General features: G+C 37.7%; 1 protein-coding gene across 49 annotated transcripts in view; it reads left to right on the forward strand.

Annotated features, from left to right (window-relative positions):
* The window catches only part of RIMS2 (regulating synaptic membrane exocytosis 2), a 445399-nt gene that overhangs the window by 126813 nt on the left and 300176 nt on the right, over nucleotides 1-18410 (forward strand). For 9 of the 49 annotated variants that reach the window (XM_025148080.3, XM_025148083.3, XM_025148076.3 and 6 more), the window contains exon 1: nucleotides 12632-13189. The exons of the other annotated variants lie outside the window; for them this stretch is intronic. In XM_025148080.3, coding sequence (XP_025003848.1) covers nucleotides 13068-13189 — 122 coding nt within the window. In that variant the 5' untranslated portion in view covers nucleotides 12632-13067. Of the gene's footprint in view, nucleotides 1-12631; nucleotides 13190-18410 lie in introns of those variants that run through there. 49 annotated transcript variants of the gene reach the window in all.

The raw sequence follows: 18410 nt of genomic DNA on the forward strand, positions 1-18410 counted from the left end.
CTACTGTGCCGTACTGTCTGATGCACTGGAATATATGGCGACAGTTCATTCTTACATACTTCTTAATTCTCCTCCAAGTAATTAAGGGCATTTGTAAGAGTTGAAAGCCCGCAACACATTTTTAGTTATTCACAGAAGCTGACAGATCAAAGTTAATCTTGGGGAAGCTGAATAAACCAGGAGATGTCCCTCAAGACAAGCATTTTAGATTTCATGCTCTGTGTAGCGTGTGGGTTATTCTATTGGAAGCATTTTTACTCTGTGAAAATGAGATTTATTTGGAAATTTGTACCATAGTGATCACCAAGTATCATGAAGCTTAATAGTTATGAAAACAATAAATTATAAAATTAATTTACACTCTCCCCAAAGCTTTTAATATAATGGCCAGCACTACCATTACTCCTCTAGCATAGAACTCAGGCATTAAGCCGATGTCTTTCCTAATTAAAATATTTACACTATGCCTTAACACTTCTAAAAGGAAGACTGTATGATAGCGTCAAAGAAAATGAATTCCAGAGGTGTGTGATCATTAGGAAAATATTCTTCTGGTATTCCAGCCAGCTGAAGATAGGAGCAACCGAGGACACCGTAATTATTATAATGACACGGAAGGAAGATAAATTAGTCTCTCTGAACTGGTTCCCAAGATATGGAATGCTCCAGCTTTTATCCAGTGCACTAAATTACAGCGGAAATTAATAAACAATTCAGTGCATACTTGTGTTCTCTTAGCTCCTGCTTCAGAAAACAAGAAGGCTAGTCTTTCTGTCCTTTAGAGGATGACCTATCTTCTAGTTTACATGTACTTGTTTATCACAGATCACCTGGATGCTCAGACACACAGCACAAGTTTGGAGGCTCTTAAGGGTCCAAATCTGTAATCTGAAAGCAGGGATACTGCAATAAATTTTGTAACATATTGTCTAGATGACTGTGTGAATGTATAAAATTAATTAAACTCCAGATCACATGAAATGAGAGCCAACATGGCCATGCCATGAAGATGAAGGTAACTGTTATTTTCTTTTTGTCAGGAGCTTTATGATCAACTTGCTCACCAACAAAGTGTTCGCGTAAAGATTTCATCCAAAGAGGATGATAAGTATTTATTTCACAAATAAGATATTATTCCTGCTGGTGTTCTGTCTCTTTACCTGAGTGTTTATGTTGACTTAGTTACTACGCTGTGTGCTTTTTTATGAAAGTGAGGAATAGGAATCTTTTTTTTAGTAGCAGATGAAGTTTTCAGCAGCGTAGAGGCATTGTTTCAAAAATCAATCACATCTCTGTTCTAGGCCAGCACCTCTTGCCTAGTGAGATACACCTCACTGGTGAACCATCCAGAACTGCAAATGAGGCATAAAGCAGGATTCATGTACTGTAATGAGGTTCAAAGAAATAGCAATTGATTGTGAGTCAGGTGAAGGTTAAATTGTTTGAAATATACTACTTTAAAGCATGCATTCTGCAAGGTGCAGCATCTACTGCATATTGCTTGCTGTATGAAAGGGTTTTACATTTACTCCTCTGCTTATTCAGCCAGAATACGATGGCTTGCTGTTTCTGCCAGGTAATTCAGCTGTTTCTTTAGGGAAGAAAATTAAGTTTAAGTTAGAGCTTTTCTAACTCTCATTACCCAATTCTTCTATCTTCATAACGCTCATTTAAAACTTTTAAAAATATTACATATATATTCTCTTGCTTGGAGAAGCTGTGGATGCTGAGCATCTCATTGCTGGAGATGTTCAGACTGGATGGGGCTTTCAGCAGCAGGTATGAGAGGCAGGTGTCCCTGCCTGTGGCAGAGGGCTTGGAACTACGCAGATGATCCTTGAGGTCCCTTCCAACCCATTCTATGATTTTGCGATACTATATTTTATACTACAAGTCTGAATATGCACAAATGTGTTTATTCATATTAAAAGCTGAAACAAAGATAGCTATTTCAGTAAACTGTCAGACACTCTGAATGAAGGGGGAACTGATTATAGGTTCATTCCAAGAGCCAGAATTAACAAGCATTCTTTTATGGAGAAAAACAGATGCGTTTTTTCTATAGGAAGGCTTCCAGCCTTCCAGTTCTACAGACATGAAACAAAATTAACGATATGAATGAATTATTTTGGTACAAAGTAGAATCATTAAGGTTGAAAAAGTAATTTCTATATTTATTAGACAAATAGGTAGGATCAGCTTTTTATATTTTTTTTCTTTAATTTTGTCCTTGGCCAGGGCAATGAGTCAAATAACATGCACCCCTAGACTTTAGGATAACTTTTTTTTTTTTTTTTAATATGGGAGATCTGTCATCAATAAGAATATTGCTAGAAAACATGCAGATCCATTAAATTCATGAATTATGTGCTGGAGCAGTGAGCTGGGAAGGAAAAATGGGAAGTATATGTAACCTGGATTTTCTTTCAGATATGGTATCTGAACACAGTCAAGGCAGGAATTTGAAAGTGTTCTTAGATTTGGCAATAGAAATGCAACCATAGAAATGCAATGGTCTTTATTAATATCTCCTAAATAAGGTACTTACCCAAGCATAAGAGCGCTTCATTAAACATTTTTGGGACACTCATAATTTTTAGTCATGTGAATTGTTTTTCACATGTTCCTCTTTTTCTCAGCTTATTATACAGGAAGAAAAATATGGCACCTAGGCATCTGTATTTAAATGGAATAAATCAGTGTTTAATTTGCAACAGCATACTTGAACCTTAGTGTTCATAACTGACATGTTGAGAGAGTTGGGGCTCTTCAGCCTGGAGAAGAGAAGGCTGCAAGGTGACCTTATAGGGGCCTTCCAATACCTGAAGGGGCCTACAGGAAATCTGGGGAGAAATTTTTATAAGGGCATGTAGCAGCAGGATGAGGGAAAATGGTTTTAAATGGGAAGAGGTTAAATTTAGACTAGAAATCAGGATGAAATTCTTTACTGTGAGGGTGGTGAGATACTGGAACAGGTTGCCCAGCAAGGTGTGAATATCCCCTCCCTGGAAGCATTCAAAGCCAGGCTGGATGGGGCTGTGAACAGCCTGGTCTGGAGGGAGGTGTCCCTGCGTATAGCAGGTTGGGACTAGGTGATCTTAAAGATCTCTTCCAATCCAAACCATTCTGTGATTCTAAAATATTTTTTGAATGTCACTAAATGTATAGTATTATTATAAAGATTCTGGAATCCAAAATAATATGAAGTTACACCTTGTGACATAACAGCATGGTGTTGAATTTGAGTTTTTTGTTTTGTTGATGCTGAAAACTGGAGGTAAAATCTGTTTAATTTATAAGCGGTTTCTATATTTGAGAATTTAATCCAGTTTATATGACTCTTAAAACAATAAATGATGAAATACCCGTGCAAACTCATCCTGAAACTCAAACACTTCTATTTTGACATTATCTAATGATGAGTGCATGTTGTAAGATACAATCAGAGAACTATTGGAGAATAAATATTCTTGTATATTTTACTTAGATATACACCTCATATTAGTGACTAATATGTATAATATTAGTTCATATTCACATAGGGACCATTTGTTCTAAAGTTGCTTAAGTTATGAGTAAAGGATAGATCACTATAATAACAAAAAGAACAAACTAATATTTATTTTTAAAAATGTCCCATGTTGTAAATATGTTCATATTTACAATGAACACAGTAAATATGTACTACTTTTAGCAGCATGATCTCTACCTGTCTTTCCTGAGTTCTGCCACCATTTGAGAAAGCAGCTTGTTCTTTCTGATTGAATTCACTTGGTCTCCAATATAAATTTTTAAATATATGTTGTTCAGGGTATGAGGAAAACTGCTGATGCTGATTACGAACTCTTTCCCTCTGCCCTCTGTTTTCAATTGCCTTGCGAACATAAAATGTTTGACTGTGGCATTAGGATTTTAGCATTTATAGTTTTCACATTTTTCTCCTTCTCAGGTGTGAATCAGAAATAACATAGGAAGGCATTGTGGTTTAATGTGACAGGCAGCTGAACACCACACGCCCTTTGGCTCACTCCCTCGCTCCCAGTGGGATGTAGGAGAGAATTGGGAAAAAAAAAAGGTAGAACTCATAGGTTGAGATAAAACTATTTTCTAAGACAGAAAAGGAAGAGAGAAATAACAGAAATGAGGGTTATATATATATATGTGTGTGTGTATATATATATGAAACAAGTGATGTACAGTGCAATTGGTCACCATCCACTGGCTGATGCCCATCCAGTCTCCAAGCAGCAGCAGCCACCCCTGGCCAGTTCCCTTCAGTTTTATAGTTTTTCACATGATGTAGTATGGTATGGAGTATCTCTTTGGCCACTTTGGGTCAGCTGTCCTGGTTATGTCCCCTCCCAGCTCCCTGTTCCAGCCAGCCCCTGTGCTGGCAGGGCAGTGTGAGAAGCTAAGAAACTGAAATGTCCTTGGCTCTGTACAGCACTTCTCAGTAACAAGCATCAGCGTGTTATCAGCATTGGTTTTCTGCTGAAGCCAAAACATACCATCATACCAGACACTATGAAGAAAAACTCTGTCCCAGGTGAAACCAGGATATGGAGTTACAGCAACAGGACTAGATACAAGGCCCTGTAAGCTGTTTTCTTCTGCATTTTATGAGTGCACTGGCAATAGAAGCTTTTCGTTTCACTGTGCAAGTTGTATTTATTGTGTAATCTTCAGAAGAGCGAGAAGGACAGAGATACGAGAAATAATTAAAATTAAACATTTTGTGTAATTATTTTCAGCTATTCTGTGTTTTATCATATTTAAAATTTCCCACATTGTCTTTCAGCTAATGTATTAAAGAGAATTCCGTGGAGAGGTTTTTGAAGACATAATCTATACTGAGAAAATTAACCAATAAATGAAATTTACTCGTGTTAAAAATAACTTTAAAAGAGTTGTTATGAAAGGGATGACTGTGGACTTCAGAGTCCACTGATTTCAAGAAGGAGAACTGTTGTGCTAGAGTCTGTAGTCATGAATAATTTTCATATCTGTCCAGTTTGTTTGTTTATTTTTTCTATCTTACTCATCCTGAAATGCGCAGTTGGTGTGGTCAGTGCCAGTTTGGATGTGTCCACGCTGGGCCTAACAGCGGGATTTCCCGGCTGAGCATATGGCACATTTCCTACTATCTGCATAAGGAACAAAATCAGAATTAGCATTGTGTTATCTGCGTTTCCAAAAATGTAGATTATTTTAACACTGAAATTATTTATTAAACGTTGATATCTTTTTAGCATTTAGGTTTGACAAGTCTTCATTTTTTTTTTCCTTTCGTAGGTTTAAAGTAACTCATAATCTGTTAAAACAAGATAAAATCTCACCTTCCTGTTTGCAAAATGTGTTCTTTCTAGCCTGTAACAAGTATGTAGCTTAAGCCATGTGTTATGTTTTAAAGTTCAGAAAGTTTTTAAAGCCATACTGATCAGTGGATCATGACTAATCCAGTCTTATATTTAGGCCATGCAGAGATATAGGAAAAAGAAACAGAACTTCAGCACATGAATTAGGGGCAGTTGGCACTTCTCTGCCAAGGAAGTCCAAGGCTCATCTAGGATCATACATCAAGTCTTGGCTTTTTGGGCTGATATAGGCTGCACTCATTGACTTTCTTTGGAGTCTGTGCATGTCAAGATTAATTTTGTCTTTCATTAGAAAATCAGACTTTTGCTTGCTCTTTTTTTCCCCCCCTTGTGATGATAACGTTAGTTCTGAGAATTTTCAGAGATAGCCATTTGCAGAATATCCTGCCTGATTACTGTAGAGATACAAAAGGTAAACTGACAGCTTATTCCACTATCTTTTCCTGGATGTACATTGAGTGATTGGACTGTGGCCATTGGGAGCCTGGTGGAGGTGTCAGGGTGAGCTATGGCAGGGTGGCTGGCAGGCTGCTCCCAGTGCCCAGTGGCTTGCTTGAGGGGAAGTGTGCTGCTGGGCCTTCAACGAGAGGCTGCCAACTTGCAGCATCGCACAGGTTTCACTGCCATTAGGCTACTAAGCAGCTGCTACAGTAGATGGTAGCTCAGCAGATACTGTGGCAACATAGTTCTAGCACCCTCAATGCAGAAAGTAAGAGAAGGTGCTGGAATTCACATGTCTTAGCTGGAGTAGTGACATGGTTATTATTTGTGGCTTGAATTCATAGAATAGTAGAATCAGAATGTCCCAAGTTGGAAGGGCTTCTGAAGTATCATGGAGTCCAACCCCTGTCTCCTCACAGGACCATCCAAATCCCAAACTCTGTGTCTGACAGCAGCATCCAAATGCATTTGAATTACTTAAGTTTCATTTTCTAAAATATCTAACAAAATACTTCCTGGGTTTGTGGTGATTAACTATTTTTGTAAAGCTCTTTCTAAGGATAAATTATTATTTCATTACTTAGATTTACTGCTGGTGGAATGGAAAACAAACCGTGGTGAGTCCTGTGTGCATGGATTACCTTTAGCAGCAAGACTAGCAGAAAATGAGAAATGAAGAAGTTAAATACAACAGAGATAGGTGCTTCCATACACACCAGGATCCATATAGCTGACAATGGTGTCCCGTGCATTTCCTCTGTGATGTAGTAGAGGATTACTTAAGCACCAATTCCTGTCTCGTAATACTTGTGTCAAACTTGACAGTGATGTGGTTATTTGTTGTCTGATTTCTACTACCAATGTCAGTGGGTAATGGTACAGTTCCACCTATCCTTCCTTCATGCACAGTGACTTGGGTCTTTCTCCTTCTACAATGATGCTGATTTTCACACAACTTGTTGAAATTTAACTATTTTAATATTTACACCCCTTTTCCAGTTTGGGTGAAATTAACAATTATCCTCAATCATGGCGATGGATGAGGATATAGATAGAAAAAGGAGATAGACTACTCAGATTTCGGAGTCTTCTATCCCTGGGTTTAAAACTTGTAACTTAGGCTAAATGGAGAGCATAGATTATCATTAAATGGAGAAGTGGGAGGAAGATGAAGAACTATTTTTGGAAAGAAGGACCTTGAAAAGAATTACACGAATATGGAAAAAAAGAAATGTGAAAGATAGTGAGATAAAAGTGCAAACAAGAAAAACCTGTGAGTTTTAATGGTTGGATACTCAGATGAACATACATTTGCTGACATTACTGTAATTGTTACTGGATATTTTTTGTGATGAGGTTTGGTCTCTTAGCTGGAATTTCCATATCTTCCATCTTAGACCTGTGACCTGACTACCAGGGAATAAAATCAGTATCACTTTTCCATTCTCAATAAATGTTTAACTCAGTGAATTAAATAGTTCTTTGAATATTTAATTGTTTTATGAGAAAGAGAACTGCCTCAACGGCAAAAGTAGATTCCATCTGGATTAACCAAGGGGATGTTTATGTGGACTCGCTAGGCATATTTGAGGAAGGTAGAAGAGAAACTTGGGACTCAGTTTTCCGGGTTCCCAGACATTGTTCTAACTTCTGGACTTCCTGTAATAAAAAGAAGGGCTTGTTTTGAATGGCTGCTCACACACCTGTTCAAGAAGTGGATTCATTATTGGAACTCTTGAGCAGAGACTGATGCTTCCCTACAGCCTGGATTTAGGTACTTTTATCCTTTGGGGATTGGGGCTTTATGTACATTCCTCTCTCTACAGTTTGTAACCTTAGATACTCAGAGTACTGGCTTCTATGATTTCTGTGCATGTGTGTTTAAATTTCAATTGTTGATTTTGACTTAGTACCTGAAAAACGTCTTATGTGAAGCTGAACCTTTGCACACTGATGTGTGCTTTGCACCTAAAGAAAGTCTGATAGCATTTCATTTGCAGTAGCTAACTGAAATGTCCATTCTAATACTGATTTTGAGTTAGTTCTTTAACATCACATCCAACTTTGGAGCATTGGTTTGCTAATCTGACCCAAAAGTAGTAGTTATTAAACTACTAACGGTAATAACATAACAGTGGGCAATGTGTAAGGCCACCCTTGTTGACTTACTGTTTGAAAAGTACTTCAGGTATTTTTTTCTGTCATAATGAAAATGGTCCAAAACTTTTCCTTAAGTATTTAGATGTTTCTTCAGGGAAGATAGGAGAGCAATGACATATGCATTACAGTGATTTATGTATTATTAGTTACCAAGTTTTATTAGTGTCTAGATGAAAAAATCAGATGTTTGACTTACTGTGCATTAAAAAAATGGTAACTCCCAACCTCCAGTAAGTGATGGAATCAAACCATATCCAGTAAAAAAGAAGAGAAATTATTCAAACTTGTATTTCACAATATCTTTTGTCAGAGAATGATCTTACCTTCCTTATGTGGTCTTATTTCAATGAGTTTGCATGTCCTCAACTTGCTTGAGCTACAGCTTTCTTTGAAATGGTTTTCTGTGTGGTTATCATGAAGGAGTGATGCCTATAAGTAATGTTCAAGATGACATATTTGTACATATTGTCAACTTTCTTTGTATAATAGATTTACCGTAAGAGGTTTCTGAATTCTAGCATCAGGAGTAAGGTTAATCTTATATTGAACTATAATTTTTTTTGTAAGTTGAAAAATAGCTATGCATACTTGGGAACATTCTGAAAGAACTTTTCCTCCTGGTTGTAGCTGGAGAGTGTTTATAAAGTTTCAGCTTGGCTAAAGAAGTAGGTATCTGTGTGAATCTGAATGGAGCCTGGCTTTGTGAATACAATGAGCCTTTCCCAGGCTTTGCTTTTCATTTTGAAATGGGCTGTATCATTCAAGTAGTCTTGTAGAATTTCTTGGTCTTGTTTTTCCTGTATTCTTTACAATATCCTTACAGCATTTTCTTCTCATGCCTATGAAGTCTTTTTTAAAAATGATGTAGAAATGAAATTTATTACTATATAACTATGATTGGCAGGAGTGTGTGTACTTAAGTGTGCTCAAATGTTAGGAAATGGTAGAAGCACAAATCCTTGTGTTTTGTTTAACTTTGCATGTAGAAGTACAGAGCAGGGACTGTTCTGAAAATAAAATAAGCTTTTTGATGTCAGACCTATTTTTCTTACAGTATATCGTCATAGAATGGCCTGGGTTGAAAAGGACCACAGTGATCATCCAGTTTCAACCCCCCTTCTATGTGCAGGTTCACCAACCACCACACCAGGCTGCCCAAAGCCACATCCAGCCTGGCCTTGAATGCCTCCAGGGATGGGACATCCACAACCTCCTTGGGCAACCTGTTCCAGTGCGTCACCACCCTCTGTGTGAAAAACTTCTTCCTACTATCCAACCTAAACCTCCCCTGTCTCAGTTTAAAACCATTCCCCCTTGTCCCATCACTATCCACCCAGAACGCATGACTTAAAGAAGTGAGAAGGAGATCTCAAAAATGAGGAAAGTTAAATATCAAATGGGGAAAAAATATTGCTACCTTTCCCAGAATTCTTACATGAAGTTTTTACCATGAGAGTGCTGAGGATATAATCTTCAAAAATGAATCTAAATCACTCTGCCTTTCACCACGGAAAAATTTTCTAATACGAAAAATGCTGAAACATTTCAGGATCACTAGCAGAGTTGGAATAAGGTAATTAGTGCTGGCACTGTTTTATTCTCCAACTTTATTAGTGTGCAAGACATAAATGGTATAAGTGGTTCCATGGACTTCTTTTGATTGTCAGCTCCATTCTGGATCTGAAAAGATGTGCGCTTCAGAGGGAACAACCCACTCTGCTCATTCTCCTTTATTCTGTCCCCTCCAATCTGTTCCTGTTATGCATAATGCTTCCTTCACTCTTTTCAGCCCAAACATTTACGTTCTCTCTAAGAAGAGAGTTCAGTAAGAAGTCTACCTTACAAAGTGAATATAGTAAGTGTTGGATGGAATTATCTGTTGGCCAAAAGGACCTCTGTGAGAGCAAAAGAAAGATCAGGAAAGAAAGTTCTGTTTATTTTTCTGCAGCACACTTATTTTTTGAAGTAAAAAAAAAGTAAATATATATATATATATCTATTTGACAGTAAGTTCAGTCTTGATTGAAAATTACAGGTGTACAAAAATGTATTGGTTCAAAAAACCCACATCATTATAGTTGAGTTTTCTTCTGCAAATATGGAGTATACGCCTTTAAATATTTCTCTCTTTACTCTTTTCTTTTTTGAATTAACCAATATACTTGCTTGAGTATTTGCAGAATAAAATGAAAAACTGAGAAATCTTAAATATATATCTTATATCTCAGTAGCTTTGTTACAATTTTACAGAAGATGATATACTACAACTTCTGTATTGGGTGCATTAAAAAGAGCATGGCCAGCAGGTCGAGGGAGGCGATCCTCTCCTTTTACTCTGCTCTACTGAGGTCACATCTGGAATACTGTGCCCAGTTCTGGGCTCCTCAGTTTAAAAAAGACAGGGATCTTCTAGAGAGAGTCCTGCAGAGGGACACAAAGATGATGAGCGGCCTGGAGCATCTCCTGTATGGGGAATGGCTGACAGACCTGGGGCTGTTCAGCCTGGAGAAGGAAAGGCTAAGAGGGGATCTGATAACTGTTCATAAATATGTAATGAGTGGGAGCCAAACGAATGGAGCCAGGCTCTTTTCTGTGTTGTGCAGCGATGGGGTAAGGGGCAAAGAGTTAAAACTGGAAGTTGCATAAAAACATCTTCACTGTGAGAGGGTGACAGGGCACTGGAACAGGCTGCCAGGAGATGTTGTGGAGTCTCCTCTGGAGATATTCAAAACCCTCCTGGACACTTTCTTGTGCAACCTGCTGTTGGGAACTGCTGTACTGGGAGGTTGGACTGGATGGTCCTCAGAGTTCCCACTATCTACTACAATTAAGTGATTCTGTAAAAAATCTCTGAAATACTTCAATATCTGAAAATGAAGACACGGGTGAAAGTCAAACATTTGGAACTTGTTTGCAACTAAAAGAGCATCTTGACTTTGATGACCATGCACAAGTCACACAAAAATGGAAGCACATGTGAAAATATTGGTCTTGTAGTTACTGCACGGTCAGCACTGACTCCGTTGTGTTGTACGATGCATGTGACACCAATAATTACTTGAATAACTTGAATCATTTCTAGCAAGATGATTCCATTTCTTGCAGCAGATTTGTAAATATTGTCATTCAGATGCAACTATGTGAAGGCAAAATTTCCTGTATTACAAACAAGAATTCCCATGTAATATGGACAAGGTTACCAACTGTTAAGTTTTCATTTTAGTACACTGCAGTAGCCATAAATAATCATTAGTTCCTACTCTAGAAAGTCAACAATTTTCTGTATGGGTATCTTAGTAATTTTAACCTGAAAATGTAACTACATTTCTCAAATAGAAATGTTTCCAGTATGCAATAGAAATAAAAGCAGATATTAAAAACTGCTTTGTGTAATAGTTGATAGATTTTTGTGCAAAAATAGGAATATTTGGGAATAATTCTATTAGTTAGTATTTTCTCTCTTCTTTTTTGACCTGTCAAAAAAGGTGTTGGCAAGAAATCTTCCATATCCCTTTCAGAGAGGCCTGTAGCTGAATTTTCTCCTGTTTCTTTCTTTCTTTCTTTCTTTCTTTCTTTCTTTTTTTTTTCTTCTTCCTTGAAAATTAGAGCTGTGGCTGCCATTCTTCTGGCCAGAGAAGCCTGGATGAGTACTCCCTTCTGAGCACATCAAAAGAACACTTTAATTAACTTGAAGGTTGCTTATTCTTATATCTACCAGGATTAAAATTGCTTTCACGGAAGAACTTCAGTAGTAGCCCTCATTTTCTGTTGGTTTCTTTGGAAATTTTGTAATTAGTGCTCAAATGTTAAAAGCTGTGCATAGAAGCTGAGATTTTGTAAGGGAAATCTTTTCAATTGTTGTTTTTCAATTTGATGGTAGAATATATTCTGTATTGTTATGTTATCCTCTAATCTGGCACATGCATGGAAAGAAAAGAGGAAAAATAGGCTTTGTAGCCAGGGATACTTATTTTCTGTACTTTCAGGAGTTTTAAACGTGCATGTTGTGTGGCAGAATTTTACTGCTGTCCTGCTGTAAAAGGATTGTACTGCTGTTTAACTTCCTATCCTGTATGTCCACTGAAGGCAAAGGCTTCTACAACTGTGGAGAGTTTTCCTGGGAGTAGGCAGGCATGAAGCACCCAGGGACGTGATTGATTTTGCTTAGTTCTTTCGTGGTTGATTCTGTGCAATACACTTTCCAAAGGTGCTGATGACTTATTACAGGTAGAAAGATAGATAGGAATGCAGATATTCCTTTTGGTGATTTTTCAAGTTTTGGACTTGATGCTCCATTACAAGACCTTGCAGAGCTGTTAGGTGAGGGATGTATAGTTTGTCTCAGCCATGAACTGGTATTACATTTAAATATTTGCAGTGAAAAGCCTGTTATCTCATGTAAGATACAGTATAGCTTTTCAGATGAGACTGAATCTATTGTTACAGTCTCAGTGCTACATGTTATTTATAATATGTAGAATGTTTTTAGAGCGGTCTCTCTGACCTGAGCATTTGGGAAAAAAAATGCCTTTACATTAAGAAGAAAAAAAGAAAAAGAGTAAGACTTGCATACACAGTCACCGGTGTTAGTCATTTTTACAGGGGAGGGAAGGAGGGAAGGAGGAGGGGAAGATGCAGAAATCCTCCTCCTCTTAGACCGTAGTAGCAGTGTGAGGATGCCTTGTCCTCATTTTTATTACTTCTGAGATTTTATTGCTGGCAGCCAGATGTGCTGAAACTCCTGACGACAGCATCTATTCACTACGTGTTTTTAATAGGCTTAGAGAAATATGAGTAGTGTACATGAAAGCAGCTCAGCTTCACACTTCAGCTGGGAATGCCCAGAAAGCTTGCTGCTGTTTAGAATTCTTGCTACAGTCAGGAGAAAGCCGCACGGGTGCTAAATCTTCTACGACTGAATTAGAAGAATAATGACTGTACAATTAACTATCAGTCCCTGCTCACTTAGGCACAGTTTTTACAGAGATCAGGAGAAATATGGAACTTGATTGGCATGTTTGCATTTGATGGCGTGTACAAAATAGATGACTTTTGAGACAGGTGGTGAAGAAAAATAGAAGGAAAGAGAAAATGCAATTTGAGACACTGCGCCAGGTCTGCAATTCTGTTTTATCTCATTTTCATGGGGTTTTCTCATCCCCTCCAAACATTTTACAAAATGATCTTTTTGGACAAACGCTGAACAACACGAGGTGAGTAGAAATGAAACATATTTCCCTTACTGTTTTTATGCCTAGACTGATAGTAATCTATTTGCATGTTTTCCAGCACGATACCTTTATAATTACACCCTTAGATGTTAACATTTTTATGGTAGCGACGACTCTCTTCTGTTGGTGCTTTTCTGTTTTATGGGAGGATTTGAATGAGAACTCAGGCTGCAGAAATAAAGCCTGCACAGCTAGAATAAAACAGTCAGGATGGATATGTATCTTTCAAAATCATTAGCTGCCATTAGCAGCTAGCATTATTAGCTATAATCCTTAAAGCATATTAAATATTCATAAACAAATTTGTCTGAGAAATTGATTCCTGCACGGATGTGGCAGTGAAAGGATTAAATGCTCAAAGATGTGCTTGTTTAACCACGTATAATTTGTTGGAAGATGTAAATTAGCAGTCCTGCATGCCATTTGCAAAACAGGCAGAAAGCAGTTTCTTATTTTTAGAGGGCTTAGATTCTGTGTGTGATGCTCTTCAATAATCTTTTTAACTAGCCAAATTACAGCTGCTCAGTGGATGCTTTGCAGTAGGTCAGTCAGCTCTGTAGGCTATTCTTTTATGTAGAGCTATTGTTTTGTGGAAATGAGAAACGATAGAAGTTGTTGTTTATTTATGTCAGATGGTTATTAAATTGGTTTCTTAGCTTTATATCTGAGAGTAAACGGAATTAATAGCAACTCATTTTTTCGTGCATTATTCAGTGAAGATAGGCTGTAATACTGATGTTTGGAACTTTTTCATGCTGCTATTAAATATTAACTGCAAAAATGATGAGGAATTATCTCTAAAAGATCGTGAGTGCAGATCAGGGAGAAAATGAATCCTGTGGGTTTTTATAAAGATAGTGCACTGATGGAAACATTCTGGAAAAAGGGGGGAAGTAATATTGCAGAGACTATATCCAGCATTTTAATCTTCTCTCTGTCTGTGGGAGAAATCCCTTTTAAATGGGATATTCTTTCTTAAATACGATGATATTTGTACTTAATACTTCAGAAAACTGTTATTTCCCAGAACATTGTTCAAAGGATTCTCTCCTTTACTGCTGATGTCTTTTTTTCTTTTTCTTTTTTTAATAAATATTGTCATTTATTTATTTTTTTTTAGTTACTGCTTTCAAGTTTGAGTACCTCGGCTGTGAATTTCCAGTCGGGCATGCAGAACCGTGGAGTCAGATTTAGTAATCGCTTTCAGCTGAGTGAATTAAGATTTTTCTTAGATATAAATGAAATCTGTGTTCCCTGACAATTTCCTTACATCCCCTCGCTGCTCTGTGAAATATTCGAAGCTTGACAAAATGGAGCAATAATTCCTATATCATCAACCATGTTTGTAGAGCAGTGCCTATTTCCAAGCGCATAGTTTCAGGCCTGCAGTAACCAACCAAGCCCTTAGCAACTGTTACAGCCGTCTGCAAAGCAGTTCCTGCTTCTCTGGGTACGGTGTTGCAGATTGAAGCGCATGCATTCTGCAGATCAACGTGCATGCTTTTGCTTAATTTTTTTACAGATACGTATGCATGCTGCTTTTAGGGACAAGTCTCAAGCAAAAGCTGCAAGCTACAGCAGTTTCAATTCAGGAGACATCAAAGAAATATTTTATTGCATTTGGGGTGCCTGAGATTTAGAGTTACATTTATTCTAATAGTCTGGGAAAGAAAAAAGGATTACCAGGAAACCCACACTACTGCCTGGTATGGGCTGTCTTGTTTAGGATGAGAATAATTCTGCATTTAAAAGAAGCTTCATAGGGTTTTTCTGCCTTTGGCTCAAGAAAACGTGCTATTTTTTAACAGTATGCAGCTGTAATTGCGAGAGACAAGTCACGCTGTCTGTGTTCTCTGAAGTTAAACTTTTCTTTTTGGAAGTTATCTAAGGTTATGAAATAAAGGTATTCTTTCTGTATTCTGAAAAAGTACCCCTGTTTTAAATCTGGTCAAGATAAAAGGGCTTGGAAGAAGTCACGTATTGAGTAGTCACTGCAAAGTTTTGCCTACGGTTAATTTGGAGGGTTCACCTTTTTGCTGCCTTATCGACTAAAAATTCGAGTTTAGTTTTTCTAATTATATCAGTGTTGTATGTATTTTAGGTAGATTTTTCACTTAGATTTGAACAAATAATGTGCTTCCATAGAAGCCTACTGTTTGTGCATTAGGAGTTCAAGTTTCAGAACTGTGGTAACTGTTCTGAAAAAAAACAAAAATACCTTTGGAATGCCTTTGGAAAACAAAAATCACTTTAAGCATGTTAAAGATTCTGCTTTATTAAGGCTGAACGTGCTCTGTCTCCTTGGGCTCTGAAGTGAAATATTTGCTCAGACTGAAAAGAGATGACTCCTTCGCTTTTTGGTTTTATTTTCAGTCTGTTTTTATATCTAAAAAGTCAGAGTCCCGAAAGATAACAGCTGACACGAAGCACAGAATGATTAACTGCCAGTATACCATGCAGTAATGTAAGAAAACAGGCTATTGCATGTTAAGAGCATATCAGGTAATGAAATACAGAGCAGAAAGTCATAGGGAAATGGATACCGTGCAAAGGCATTCCTATTAATTATCAGAGGATCTGTATTCTTAGAGCTCTTCAGTGAAGAAGTTCAGACACTGTGATTTTGTTTCAAGAAAGGCAGCCATCGTGGCCTTGGTGTACTGGTACTATGCTCAGCATTAGCAGGAATATGCATTAAGCTCTTTTTTATCACTTTACACTGAACCTTATATCAGTTTGATTTTTTTTTTGCATAGTCTTTGTGTTACAGTTGCTGATGTGAGAAGATCCATACGATATTAAACTCCTTGTGAGTTACATTAATTTTACCACACAAACGGGCTTCGTTAGCCTCTGCTAGCAGTCGTGGCTGCAGAAATATTGCAGTTCAGTTCCCTTTTGCCAGCTCCACGGCAGCACTTTCCAGTCAGATGCTGTGGGCATAGAAGCGTGATCCCCTGGGCCACCCCTGGCCCTGCTCAGCTCTGGCCCACAGCTCCAGCCGGGGCTGCCAAGGGGCCTGGAGCTCACAGCCTGCTGCCTTCGCCTGCTTCGTGCAGTGCTGCGTCCTGTGCCGTAGGGTGCTGCCATGGGAAGCCAATTAGAATAACCTAATGCTAGGAAGCCACTAGAATTGTTCTTTAGTCTTGGCACTTGGCAAATAACTAGTTTGGGGAATGAAGTCTTCATGTGTCTGGGTGTAGGAAGGTCTGGAGAAAGAAGTTAGAAGACCTTTTCTTGATTCTGAAAGCATGCCACGTGCTTAGTTTCCATCCAAATTCTAGGGCAGCATCTAAAGAGGCTTCAGGTTTTTGAACTCCAAAATGTTTCTGATGACTTCAGCTGACATCCTTGTCGTGCAGATGAGTAAAGAGAATGAAATAAAGTTTTAAAATGTCTGTGAAAACCTCTAATTTTCAGATATGTGTGATTTCCTGATTGTCATTCTCCATTTGGAGTTCAGGATACAAATACTGTGCTGTCAGATGCTTTATTTGTAGCAGCATGCTTTGGGAAGTCATAATAGCTTTGGGCAATATTCAGATTAACACATCACTGCATAATGGCGAGTAGCCTTTGTGACTAAAATCGATGCAATCTGCATGGAAGAGTATCACTCCAATTTTACCTTTGCAGTAGATATTAGCAAGCTTTTTCCTAAGAATGAAAAGTAGTAGATTTACCTCTTTTTTCCCACGGCGTGTTATTATTTCTTGTGTGAGAGCTGTGTGAAGGTGAGTTTGTTGTACAGGTTGGCCACACAGGGGCATAAGATAACTAATATATTCTGCCTCAAAATAGTACCAAGGTTGTTCCCATCACAAATTCTGTGTACAGCAGAGACTCAGGAATGGTCCATGTTTTGAAATTAGACACACCTAGTTTAAAAAAGAAAACTATAGTTTATCTTAATAAATTAAACCCCACTGTTTTTAGAGATTCCTATGTGTTTGCACTATTTCAACCCCTTGGCTTTTACATAAGCATGCTGATTTTCAAAAGGTTACTAAATACTAATGTATTACTTTGTTCGTAAAACCAGATATGGAAAATATCATACTAGCAGTAAAATATGGTTTATTTTCATTATCTTACTTTTGGTTTTGTTTCTTGAATATACCTACGAGCTATTTATTAATGCTCCACTTTACAATTAAGGCAGCGCATGATGTCAAGAATTACTGGCACAGAGATTTGTTATTCATCATGGTGCAATTAATGATTACTTTGACATTGAAGGAAAAAGATCATTTTCTATTCCTGGTTGGGAAACAAATTTTTGGAGATTTTGTGGAGATATTTCTGCAGAACAGAGTCTTTTTTTCCTGACTCTGTAGAAGTTCAATGAAGAAAGGGATTTGCAGTAATTTTAAGGGTATGTTACTCTCACGTACATTATTAGTCCAAGAGTCAAGGATAAAAAGACACTTGACAGCATTAGTACTGAAAGTCTGTTTTCCATATTCTGACATAAAAAAGTGAGTAATAACTGAAATTACCTCTCCTCATATTTAAAATGGAGCTTGTCTGTAAGTACCTTTAAAAATACGCTTTCCTGGGATTTTCAATTCCCTACTAGATTCATATAATGTTGTCTTAAAGCATTTTCTGATATTTACAGCTGGTGAGCTTTATCAGCTGAAAAAAAACGTGCACTGGTAGAAAAAATCCTGAACTTTTATTTGTTTTCCTTCTCTTTATATATATTTTTTTCCTTAGTGAGTTAAAGGCATGGCAAAGCTACTTCCCTGCACCCTGGTTCACCTGCTTGTGTGTTAAAGCAGCCTCAAGCAGAACTGGGCTAAGACCAGCCCTAGATGTCTGTATCATGTTATAGGGGCTGGCCATGTCAAATGATCCTCAATCTTTTTTTCATCTGAAATTAGTAGTATAAACCATATTCGGTTGAACCCCTATGCATATATATAAACATGAGAAGACTCATTGTGGCAGCAAGTTGTGTATGAAATGCAGAAAGAAACCCTTCTGGTTTTGTTTACTAGTTTCCTTTGTTTCCCATGAAAAGCAGCTCTCAGGATGTGGAGAACCTTTTTACTTCCTCTTCTTCCTGTAATTTCAAAAATTACAAGCTTTTGGATTACAAAAAAAAACCCAACTAAACAACAAAACAGCAACCCAATGAAGTGCTAGCAGACAGAAGAGGCGAGGGAGCTTGGTGATGAAATCAATGACCATGTTTGGA

Source organism: Gallus gallus, chromosome 2 (assembly GCF_016699485.2).
Source record: "Gallus gallus isolate bGalGal1 chromosome 2, bGalGal1.mat.broiler.GRCg7b, whole genome shotgun sequence".
NCBI classification, from domain to species: domain Eukaryota; kingdom Metazoa; phylum Chordata; class Aves; order Galliformes; family Phasianidae; genus Gallus; species Gallus gallus.